At 44.5% G+C, this 13,082-nt stretch overlaps 1 protein-coding gene across 7 annotated transcripts in view; it reads left to right on the top strand.

Annotated features, from left to right (window-relative positions):
• Positions 1-13,082, top strand: part of polg2 (DNA polymerase gamma 2, accessory subunit) — a 35,586-nt gene that overhangs the window by 18,671 nt on the left and 3,833 nt on the right. For 5 of the 7 annotated variants that reach the window (XM_087139166.1, XM_087139163.1, XM_087139164.1 and 2 more), the window contains 4 exons: positions 1,241-1,414; positions 2,950-3,090; positions 3,457-3,534; positions 3,938-4,032. In XM_087139166.1, the coding sequence (XP_086995292.1) occupies positions 1,241-1,414; positions 2,950-3,090; positions 3,457-3,534; positions 3,938-4,032 (488 nt within the window). Of the gene's footprint in view, positions 1-1,240; positions 1,415-2,949; positions 3,091-3,456; positions 3,535-3,937; positions 4,033-10,873; positions 10,974-13,082 lie in introns of all 7 variants that reach the window. The other 2 variants (XR_015425951.1, XM_087139167.1) reach the window with 2 other exon arrangements.

Here is a 13,082-nt window from a genome sequence, read left to right as displayed (position 1 = left end):
TGTACAGGAGGTTGTTGTGAATTTCAAGTGCATCTCTGCATATGGCAGTGATACATGTGGCAACCCAAATTTTGTTAGGTTTTTCCACTATGTTTGTTACAATTTCATAGCTATCCCACAACTTTTTCCAGTTGGCTTTTAGATCACCAGTCACCTGCAATGGAGGTGGAAGTGATATGTGTGTTTGAGTTAACTCCGTAGTAGTCATGATAGCAAGTACAGTTATGCTACGATTACAATAATATACTAAATGGAGGACTAGTAGCCAATCTAACAATTACATGTTACGACAATGATCAGTGACGATGCAATCATGGCCGTGAAAGGCGAGCAGTATCATTTCTAAAATTGTTTATAGCGCTAACCTCAGATCTAACTTATAAAGAAATGGTATGTCTCTTCGGTTTACAAAGTACCGTCCATTATGCAACCTTTCCGTGGCACTTTGGTCAGTCTTTCACTACAGTTCACTTGAAGTGGTGGAAATGCATGCGTCACGTTGCAGGTATATGATGGCTTTGTGGAGAATCAATTTCGATTGAGGTAGCCAATGTTTTGGACTGAGATCTTCATCCAGAGTCCAAAATCATGAATCTCACGCATGAATGTTACCATTCTGACACCATGTAATAACTCGCAGGACTTTGTAGGTTGATACCTGATTCAGGCGATTTAAGTGGATCTGGGTTGCATTTATTCAGTGGCAATTGAGCAAGGTTTTGCAATCTTCTTTTTTTGGACTGGTTGATAGAGTGTGCCAAACCAACTTTAGTTAAACCATTGATGAAATACGACAGTAAAGATCGAAATTTCATTTTACTTCCAAAAATGAGAAGTAGTGTCTAGTGGTGCAAACACTTCATGAGTAAGAAAGCTAGAATATGGCAAAGGCCCATTAATATACTTTCAGTGTACTGTTCTGGATGTGTCACAAACTTGGGTGTGCTTTAGGTTAACAAGCAGAAGTTCTTAATGACCCTGAGAAACGGAAATAGACCACCCCAGATTAAAAATGCAGTGTTGATGGTCTCCTAGTGTTCAGGTTGTTTAAAGTTTGTAACTAACCCTTGTGGTGAGCAACCTTTTTACCTTTTACAGTTTTAACTGAAATGTTGTTTCGATGCCACCATTTTTTAATGAAGGTGCTTATGGCTAATATTAAAATCAACCATCTTTACCCTCTCAAAGTTACAAACCCCAACCACTAGGCTAAAGAAAACTTATTCATTTCCCTTTTCAGTTTTCAGGTGCCCCATCCAGTTTCCAGATGTCAGAAACCAAGCAATCAGATCTCCTACGTACAACTAACATTCAGTTTCAGTTTCCATGGGGTATGGAGACAATTGAGAGAATATCTAACAGAGGGAGCAGTGAGCTTGAAATACCCCAACGGGAAAAGGGGCAGGACATGCATGTGAGTGACTGTGTTGGCAGTTGAGCAATTGATTCCTTGCTGTGAAAAACTTCATGGCACTAAGAGGCAATTGGCATGAGTCAGGCTGACTCATGCGTTTGCCATCTCATGTATCCGAAAATGATTGTTATACCACTTTCACAGATAGTGAATTTTTATTGGTTGCATATTGATCATGTGCAATGCTACAAGCGCGCATGTATCACTTGCGCGTTCATTGGCAATGTTGCTGGGCTACAAAAAATGATAAATAACGATGGTCTGTCCCAAAGTTGATGTATCGTGTCCACTGCATCGTAATAGTGTAATCTTGGGTGCGAGGATGGATAGCCGCGGTGGTACTACTTGTTAATTTTTGTAGGAGATGTGCTGTGTGGGGGACATTGAAGCACTGTATGCATTTGTTTCTGCTACTGCCATAATGGATACCCACAGGTTATCAGACTTTTGTTCATGCACCTACATTAGCTAAAGCTTGTGGAACACAAGTTTGCTCTGATCACTGTTTCTGCTCCAATCACCATTGTTTGTGTAAAATGCAATTTTTCATAAATTTTAGATTTCTCCCTCCCCAAAGAAAAACAAAAAAAAATTTCCTTGGAATTTGCTGTTCAAGTGTTTCAATTTGTCAAATGTTTAAATTTATCTTGCTATAAACATGCATACTATTACACATGTAAGACTATATGTAAGACTATTCCAGTTTAATCTATGACCATGGTAAAACAAAACGATTGTTGCCTGCTGTAATGGGGTCAGTGGGTTTTGGCAAATGGCACCCTCAGCTTCACCTCGGATGCCATTTGCCCTTTCAGACCCCCACACTACAGGCAACGTTTGTTAATTGTATTGGGAGCACACACAGCCCCAGTATCATAAAAGTTTACTATGACAAGTCTGAAAGTGGCCATTGCCATGATCACATGAGACAAATTCAGGCATACACAAACAATCACCGTTTGTAACTTGTGCATGCTCTTGGCCAGTTAAAAATTTAGAGAAGGCAGAATTTGTAATGCTTCATACATATGTATTGTCCAATACAATTTCAGGGTCTTTGAGTGTGTTGCCTGCCTGTTGTCATTTCTAAATGTTTATTAAGTGTCAAATTCAAGGTCTGAAGTTTATGATTTGGTATTTTCATTTTTCTGACTGAAGGAAGCAAATGAAAGCTTGCAATTGTGACTCATGATACTGGTGCACATACTCAAGAATCATTGCTTTTTTTCATGTGTACCCAGCTCTTTGTTTGTGTTCATTCAATTTTTTACATTACAAGTTCATGAATTAGCATTGCACACTCCATTATGGACAAATATAGGGCCATAACACTGATGCAGGGACCTGACCTTTAGTACGAGTGTGCATTTTGGTAAGTCCCAACACCAAAGAGAAATGTTGTGTGGATGCCTCATGCATATAAACAGGATGGCCCCCGCAGTTAAGACTTCTAATTTTGGTCACTGGATTAGTGTATATCAGCAAGGAATAAATGATCCCTTACAAGGATTTCATTTTTTAAATTTCAATCCCAGGGTCGAGATGGAAGAAAGAGTGTTTTGCCACAAGTGATTGAGATGGTGTGTGGGCTGGAGAGGGGAATCCTGGCCCTCCTTCTGGATTCTTATCAGGAGAAGGAAAAAATATACACCAAGGCCCATATCAATCAGAGACAGGTTACATAGAGTAGTCTTGATTCCAGCCATTTTCATTTTGAAAATCTTACTGCTTTAGTGGGAGATGGAAGAGCTGTTTTATCAGATGGTAAATGTATTGTTGTGCATAATTAAATGTTAACACTCAAATTCATGTAGAGGCTTGGGAGAATTTCGATGTTTTCTGAAAGTCTCAGTACATACAGTAGAATGTGTTTGAATCTGCACTTAAATGAATTTTAGCTGGATTTGGGATGGTTCCTATACCAGGTCTTTTTTTTTTCATTTGTTTTGAAAACAAAAAACATGCATTCTATCAATTTAGAGTTTGGTGACTTGCAGAAGTTGGATCCCAGTTGATTTGATTCTCTTATCGACCATTTACAGGTTTTGAGGTTGCATGTCAGACTAGCTCCAATCAAAGTGGCTGTCCTCCCTATCAAGGGCACAAAGGAGATAGTAGAGGTATAAAGCTTGCTTCAGCTGCCAAATTTTAGGCATTCACAATGTGGACCTGGACTCACATGAGGGAAACGCTCTAGAGGGAGGGGCCTGATTTCCACTGCCTTTTTGCTGTTTACATTGCAACACCTTCCCCAGCTTCTTATTTGTAAATCCTTTGGCCAACAATTGCCTGAGGTCCTTGAATACACTCATACATGTACTACTTTTGTGCACTGAAGCGTGAAGTGTCATAGAGGATGGTACAATTTACACATTACATACAACACTTCTACTTTAAAGTGCTTTTTGGAGTTAGAGCCTCCCAACTTGGAAACTCTTTAGTCGGATGAGTATCCCATATACATATACATGTATTCCTTGTTATAGTATTAGGTCCTCATGCTTTTTTTATCTCGATTGACAGGTTTGTGACTACTTGGCCAAGGAGCTAAGGAAACAGAATATTTCTTGCCACCGTGTCAATGAACTGAGCCCTGCAATTGGGCATAATGTCTCCAGGTTTGTAAAGTAGTCTTTCACGCTATGACATTGAACATTGTCAGAAGGGGCAGTCATCTTTTTTTCTTTTCTGCAGGTCATGCATTGTGTCAAATCATGTATGATTGAACATGTACAGTCATACCTCATTGAAAAGAAGTCCTTTGGATTAATTTTGGATTTGCCCTGCCTGACGTGTAATTAACACTATATACTCAGTGTGCCCCCAAAAGCTTGTAAAAAAACCCACAAGCGTACTCGGGTGGGATTTGAACCCACGACCTCCTGCTACAGACTTATTTAACCACTCGACCACTGTGCTTGCCAGTGTCAGCTGGCTGGTTCACAAGCTTTCGGGTGCACACTGAGTACACAGTGTTAAATACACGTCGGGCAGGGGCAAATCCAATACATGTCGGGCAGGGGCAAATCCGAAATAATTTACATCTCCCCGGCGCTAATCCATCTTTGAAATAAAGGTTCTTTGGACTTCACAAATTCGCTTGTTATAACAGGAACCTTGTATTATCAGGAATGAAAACAATGAAAAACAAAGGATTGGGACCTAAAAATGTCCTTGTTATACGAGCAGAGTCTTGTATTAACAGTGCTCTTATTAGCAAGGTTTGACTGTATATATATCACAGGTTAGTTTCAATGAATTCATTTCTCTAATATGATCAAAACACATCAATAACTGAAATACATGTATGGTGTAAAATTGTTTCATTCTGTGCAATGATAAAAACAAGACCCCTTGTGTCCCACAACTAGAAACCAATAAATATGCCAGCATTTCGGCTGTCACATCAGCCTGACTGCATTCACCACACATTCACCATGGCCATCGCATTTTGAACAATAGGATCTTTTGTTAAGTAGTTACATAGATTATAAAGTTTGAACCTGTGACCTCTGGAATACCGTACCAGTGCTTTACCAACTGAGCTATCTAGCTCAGCATTGGTGGCTCTTCCCATTTGTCAATATCTCTGTAAGGGGGGGGGCACTCATGCATTACATTGATGTGTAAAGAAGGAAAACCTGTGATAAGGGGCTGGTTGCTCAGGCCTAGAAAAATCACAGAGAACACAGTTGACCCATGATTCAACCTTTCTGCAATGGTGCCTTAGCCAGTTGATCCTGGAGGGGCAGCTGTTGGATTACCCCGTTCCCTTATTCTCTAGCAAAGGTGCTTACACTTACCCTGTAAACATGATTCACAGAAACAAATACACTGCCAGATTTGCATAGTGATGCTTGATGCTATGACCTGGATGACTTTATTATAGACACTCTCTCTCTCTCTATATATATATACATGTATATATTAATGGATACATGTTTGCGCGCAAATTAACCACTTGGCACCCAATGATGTGTTAATACACAATTTTCCTTATTTGTTCCACAGAGGACGTGCCCTTGTGCTCAACCAAAGAAATCAAACATTTTCATCCCCATTTTATTTTTGACATAAACACATCTGGGAAATCTTTTGAGAACCTGGTCTAGCAAATGTCACTCCATGGCAGGGGCTCAAGAGGGTTGTCACATATTTGGTTGTTATAAGTAATGTACAAATATAGTGCTTGGAATCAGAATTTGTCAGATGTCAGTTGGCTGAAATATCTTTATGTAGTATTCTTGGAAAGCATTAAAGGTCAAGGGTCACGCATTCCTCGTGATTGCAGTACAGCCACCAAAACAGCGTGTATGTCTCACTCTCTCATTCTAAGCTAAACGCCTTATGATATCACAATTGGCGACGAGTCTGGGATTTTTCCGTGTTGTGAGTCAGTGAGTGAGTAACGTCAAAACGTTTCGTCTCCGTACATGTGTCTACGTAACACTTATTAACCAGTAGTGATATACCTCGCCGCCATACAGTAACTGTGATGGTCAACATGTCCGCAACTAATTTACCCTCATTCCCAGCCTTCCAGCCTCATCATGAACCATCCACTACCGGCGTACGGTGGAGGAAATACATAGCCAGGCTGGAGAATTTGTTTTTTGCATTCAAAGTCACTGATGACCAACAAAAGCGGGCATTGCTTCTACATTACTTTGGCCCTGAAGTAATGGACATTTTCGAGACTCTATCGGACACTGGTTTTACATATGAATCAGGGCAAAGTGCTCTTGCAAAGTACTTCGAACCGAGCAAGAACATCGAGTACAAACGCTTTGTTTTTCATGAGGCAAAACAACAACACAGCGAAACTGTCACAGATTTTGCAACCTGCCTGCAATAACTTGCCCAAACTTGTGAATTCCATGACAAGGACAGTGAGGTGAAATCACAAATCATCCATGGTTGTACCTCATCAAAGCTGAGACGCTATGCACTTCGAGAAACAGAGCTCAGCCTCTCAAAGTTGCTCACCACAGCCCGAGCCTACGAACTGGCTGACAGCCAATCCAAAGACATGGAACAGCATTCCCAGCACTCGAGCAGAGACGCAGCCAGCCGTATGACTGCAAAGCCTCATAGGAAGGAATGTGAACCGAGCAAATCCTCACGGTCATCCAAGCCCAGACGCCCTCTACCCTGACGCAACTGTGGAGGTACCTTTCCTCACAAACAACAATGCCCAGCAAAAGGGGTGACATGCCACTCATGTGGTAAACTCAATCATTTTGCCAAACATTGTTTGAGTCGTGGCAAATCAGCCAAACCTCAGAGCATAGCAACAGTGCATGCAGTTAATCATACTGTCAGTGCTACAAGCTCATCTGACGATGAGTATGTGTTCGGAGTATCGTCATCGCCACACGTCAAACATCCGGTTATCACGGTAACAGTCGACGCAACTCCCTTGTCAGCCATCATTGATACAGGTGCGTCAGTTAATGTCATGTGTCTGGCTGTATACAACAAACTGTCCTCCAAACCGCCACTGTGTAAGGACAATGCAGCAAAAGTCTTTGCCTATGGTAGTTCAACACCCCTGGAGATTGTTGGCACATTTTACACTTCTATTGCTTATAAGGGGTCCCAAGTGAACTGCACCTTCTGTGTCACCAAAACCATTGGAGACACATTGATCAGTTTCCAAACAGCGTCTGCTCTCTGCGTCATCCATGTGGCCTACAACCTTCACCCCGACAACCCCATAAGCCCGTAGACAGTCTTGTGGAACAATTCGCAGATCGTTTCACTGGTATCGGCAAGTTAAAGAACATTCAGTGCAAGCTGCACGTGGACGAGACTGTCGGACCGATTGCCCTGCCACACCATCGTATCCCGCTCCATATCCGCAAGAAAGTGGAGAACGAACTTGACAAGCTACTCCGCCTTGACAACATTGAGCCGGTACGCAATGAGCCAACTCCGTGGGTGTCACTCATACATGTGGTCGAAAAACCTCATCGACCAGGTGAGATTCGTATGTGCGTGGACATGCAAAACGTCAATACTGCTATTAAACGCGAACGGCACATAACACCCACCATCGACGATATCCTCGCTCAGGTCAATGGCGCTACCGTGTTCAGCAAAATGGACCTCATTGCAGGCTACCACCAAGTTGAGCTGGCCCCAGAATTGCGCCATCTGACTGTGTTTTCAATGCACAAAGGCTTGTTCCGTTACAAGCGTTTGAATTTTGGCGTAAGCTCAGCAGCGGAAGTCTTCCAAAACACGATCTCCTCGGCTCTCCGTGGCCTGGAGGGTACACTAAACATCAGAGATGATATCCTCGTGTTTGGTCGCATGCAAGCCGAACATGACACACGACTCGCAGCCTGTCTGCAACGTCTTCGCAAATGCAACCTAACTCTGAACAGAGATAAACGCAGTTTCGGTCAGTCACATGTTGAATACTTTGGCCATGTATTCAGTTCCAGTGGCATCTCTCCCGACAAGAAGACAGTGGAAGCCATCCAACAAGTTCCTGACCCCACCAACGCCAGCGAGGTCAGGAGTTTCCTTGGCCTGGTAACGTACTGTAGCCGGTTTATACCAGACCTTGCCACTATTTCCGCCCCACTGCGCGAGTTGACCAAGAAAGACTTTACCTGGAACTGGGGACCGGAAAACCACCAAGCACTCTCGCAGATTTGTGAACGAGTTGTGCACTGTTGTACCGTGGCATACTTCGACCTTGGCAAGAAGACTGAACTGCTCGTTGATGCCAGCCCGTTCGGCCTAGCCGGTATTCTTGCCCAACGCAACAACAGGGATGAACTGTCAATTGTTGCTCTTGCCAGTCGATCTCTGACACCTGGTGAACAGCGGTATTTCCACACAGAATGCAAAGCTTTCGCTATCATGTGGGCATTACTTCACTTCCACCTCTACGTGTACGGTAGCACCTTAACCATTATCACAGATCACAACCCGTTGGTCCCACTGTTCAGCGCAGCCAAGCTCCGACACGTATCAAGCGCTGGTTAATGAAGTTGCAGGAGTACAACTTCATCGTTGAGTATCAGCAAGGAAAGCTGAATCCCGCAGACTATATGTCAGGGCACCCCTATGGACATCCAAGAGCCACCAGCCATGAACAATCCCTCGCAGAGGAACATGTGCACTTTGTTTCCGTGAACGCCGTGCCCAGCCAGTCAGTCACCCTTGACAAAATCCGCGTTGCCACTTGCAACGACCCAGTTCTCCAGTCAACCATCGACGCGGTCACCACCTGTAGCTGGGACACACTCTTGAGACAACCCCATAATCAAGAGACTCTCGCAACCCTCAAGAGTCTACACAAAGTGCTCGAAGAACTAAAGGCAACACCTGATCGCGACCTGCTGCTGCGTGGAAATCGTATCGGAATTCCATAAGCACTCGCACAATCGATTATCGACATTGCTCACGAAGGACACCAAGGCATGACAAAGACTAAACAGCTACTTCGTGAGAAAGTGTGGTTTCCCAACATGGACACACTCGTAGACAACACGGTTCGCGACTGCCTTTCATGTCAGTTGACAACCCGAATGACACCACGCACACCACTGACACCACTCACTATGTCTACACTCCCAGACGGCCCATGGCTCGAAGTCAGCATCGATTTCTGTGATCTCCCCACAGGTGAACATCTCCTCGTAATCATGGACGATTACAGTCGTTTTCCCGAAATCAAAATCGTGACTTCCGCTTCCGCCCGTTCGGTAATTCCCAAACTGGATCGTGTCTTTGCCACGTTCGGCATTCCAAAGGTAGTACGCTCTGACAACGGGCCACCCTTCAACAGCACCTAGTTTTCATCCTTCGCAGACTACCTCGGGTTCCACCATCAGAAAGTCACCCCACGTTGGCCCCGTGCCAATGGGGAGGTGGAACGGTTATGAGAACAATCAAAAAGACATATCACACCGCAATCGCAGACGGAATACCGTGGAAACTAGCTCTCTATAAGTTCCTGTGAAATTACCGAGCGACACCGCATGTTGCTACAGGAGTTGCACCTGCAATGCTACTCTTTGGCAGGCCTCTTCGCACACGTCTCCCTGAAACCGCGCACAAATCGCGAGCCAAACCTGTCGGATCGCATGACAAATGCAAGAAAGCCGCGATGAAACAATACGCTGACAACAGAGAGCATGCACGTCCCAAGAACATTGAAATCGGTGATACAGTTCTTCTACGACGCGATGGACTAGTCGCAAAACACCAAACCCCATACCATACTCACCCCTACACTGTGACTGCCAAAAAAGGATCCATGGTAACAGCTCAGCGTGGCACTCACACAGTCACACGCAACATCTCACGATACAAACGCATCCAGACCAACACACCGACCCAGCAGGATCCTGAGGAATCCGACATTGAGGACGTGACAAATCCGATACACACTCCCACTCGAGCACCAGCACCGCGCCAGAACCCTGCTCGAAATTGCCACCCACCTGCTCACCTAAAAGACTGTGACGTAAAGACTGTAGGAAAGACACATGCATGTTGGACACTTTTGTTTAATTTGTTTGAGAACATCTGCAAAGTGTGTTTACCCAATTCGTTTCCTGTTTACGTTTAGAGAACTTCAAGTTTGGTCTTACGAAGGAAAAAGTAAAAATGGCTGAAAGAAAATGCAACTCTGTAACTGTGACTAGCTCAAAAAAATAATAATAATAACCAATACCAGCCGGGGACTCCGAAATCGGAGCCGTATGGTTTATATGTGTGGCCGGGGTCTCCGAACTCGGACAAAGGAAACAGGGCCCTGTAACAAAAGACCGTACTACGAACAAAAGACCAGGCTGCTGGGCATTACCGGCATTTTTCACTCTCAAAAGTGGTGATAATCCAGAGTTATTTTGAAACCGTATACCAGGGTTTGGGGTATTTAGAGCAAGCGGATTACCACCGGGGACAAAAGCTCTCCACCACCGCAGCGATGAGCCACACAGCACCGCTGCATGCGTATCTGGCCCCTATTGAAAAGAGGTCAGCAGTGCACTGAGCCAGGTTCGTGAACTGAAGACAGTTGTACAACACCGCACAATCTGGGCTCTGTTTACAAGGCTGCAGGCCTGGCTGAAATATTCGGGCGTCAATGAAGGTCACCTGTCAACTTAGAGTAGTGCCTGAAGATTACTCCGTGTGGCTATAAACGACTGTTAAATGGAATGATGAATTGTTGAAGGATTTTGAAAATGGAAAAAATGATAGTCATGCCGGCCCAGCATCCTCAACGTTGAAAAATGCCCCGGCACGAAGTGGATAATAGTATTCAACTGTGACTCTAGTTCAAAACAAAGATAATAATAAAACAATAAGGCATATATTTTGGGGACAGTACAAAAATGGACAGTGAAACTTTTCTCAGCTAATTTCCAGTTTTTTTAATCTTGTTTAATTAATCATCTGCTTCACATTTACAAAATCACTCTTTTATGTATACAGTTATAATTCAAGGTGGAAAGGGACGTAGTATTCTTGGAAAGCATTAAAGGTCAAGGGTCACGCACTCCTCGTGATTGCAGTACAGCCACCAAAACAGCATGTATGTCTCACTCTCTCATTCTAAGCTAAATGCTTTAGGATATCACACTTGCTTCCTTTCAAATAAAGAACATGCTGTGCCAAAAAAGTATCAACAAGTGATTAAGGGCTTATTTGAGTTGTCACCAGGATGCCACAATTTCTACCAGGATTTTAAATAGTCTTAAAAATAGAAATCTGTACGATCTATTTGTATTGCTCATAGAGGCTCATCAAACCTGGGGAAGGTAGCTGAAAAACACACGTCTACGGCACTCTACCTACCCAAACAGTCACTACATATGCAGATTTCCCAAGCGTGCATGGCTATTCGCTGAAAAGACTTTATCATCCAAGATGTCCTATGACCTCCCACCATGCACTGCGGTCTTGCCGCCATGTTCGTCCTTCTTTTCTCTGCACCGTATCACAACGGGCGTGTCTTTAAGACAACTTCAAGTTTTTCGAGTTCCGTTTTCGCTACACAGTTGTGTGTTGACTTTAATCATCCAATCATCATTTCTGAATAAATCGTTACCTTGTGTGATTTTATTCCTGTTGGTAAGAGTGTTATTTCCTTGTTTTTTGGTGCCCTTCTCTCTTTTTTTGTTTGTGTGTGCATTCTGCAGGTGTTTACCGTCAGTGTCAGTGTTACGGTCAACCCTACACTCCCCATAGGCCGGGAGGCTTGAGTGGGTGCATTTGCACATAAGCGGCCCATATAATCCACACAATCCTAGCTGCATGAGAGGGTAGATTCTATTTTTAGCAGATCCTCCCTTGTAACCAAAGATTATACAGCGCCGGGTAGCGGCACAAGATGGGTAATTTGGCCATAGAGGTGTTATCACCATGGGCACCATTCGAGTGTGAACGTTCATATGTGTGCGTGCCTGTTGCGGCGTCTGCGCCTGTGCATTAACATGCACTGCGCAGTCGTCCAACCAGAATGGCGCCCATGTGATAACAACGTTTTACGCGTATTCATGGTGAAGTTCCCCATCTTGCGCCACTACGCTGCGCTTTACGATCTTTGCTTGTAACCGCTTGAGCGGGTGTTCCCTTATTTAAGCAGCCATTGTGGATCAAGGCCTAACCGCTTGAGTGGGCGATTCTCAATAAGCAGTAGGACGGGGACGAGGTCTAGCCGCGTGAGTGTTTCACTCGTATATGTGGCTCTGACGAGGAAATAGGCCTTAGCTGCGAGTGGGGGTCCCTAACAGGATGTGCCTCCTGTAAGACAGTCGTGCCCGCGCAAGGACCTCTCTGCCGGCAAGTTCTTGGAATCTCTCGAGGCCAAAGCCAAGCGTATTGACACCACTGAGAAGCTCTCCTTCCGGGAACTGTTGACTCCAGCCTTGCGGCAAACTCAGCCACGTCAGTCTCAGAATCCTAAGCCACTGCCACCCAGGACACACTCCTTTCGTCCTCTGCTCCCACAACTGACCCAATGTCGAGCTTCATTCTGCACTTCAACCAAGCCCAGCCAGCCGCGGTCGAGCAGAGGATCTTTGTTGTGCACCCCCGTTCCTTCGGGGGCTGTCCCCAATGATTGCACCATTTCATGTTCCACGACCACTGATCTCAAACCCGTCGAACCCTGGTGCCACATAAAAGAACGACAAACGCTTGGCCCTGGAAGCCGAACTCCCTGCTCCTGAAAAATGCCATCAGTTACGTCCATCCCAACTGCGTGACAGACGATTTTTTTTCTCCACCTACTTTCTTATCGCCAAGAAGGGGACCGACAAGCGACAACCAATAATCAATCTCAAGCCACTCAACAAATACATCCGGCCCAAGAAATTCAGTTTGGAAATACACTGACAGTGATACGCTCTATCCCAATGCTGTCATGGGCTTTGACAATCAACCTCTGGGACACATATCTTCACATTCCTATCCAGGAAGTTTCTCTGCTTCACGCACAAGAGTCAAGTCTACGAATTTCGAGCCCTATCATTCTGTCTTTTGACATGCCTCAAGGTCTTCACCGGGGTTGCAAAGACTGTTGTCACCCATCTACGTCAGCTGGACATGCTGTTCTTCTAGTACCTGGACGACTGGCTGATTGTAGGTCGTACCTTAGAGGAAGCAATAGCATCAACTCGTCTAACCTACGACCTTTCTT

Source organism: Acanthaster planci, linkage group LG07, assembly GCF_054643075.1.
Source record: "Acanthaster planci isolate LZ-2023a linkage group LG07, COTS_SCS, whole genome shotgun sequence".
Classification (NCBI taxonomy): Eukaryota; Metazoa; Echinodermata; class Asteroidea; order Valvatida; family Acanthasteridae; genus Acanthaster; species Acanthaster planci.
Note: the sequence above shows the minus strand (reverse complement) of the source record. Positions and strands in the feature narration are given on the sequence as shown.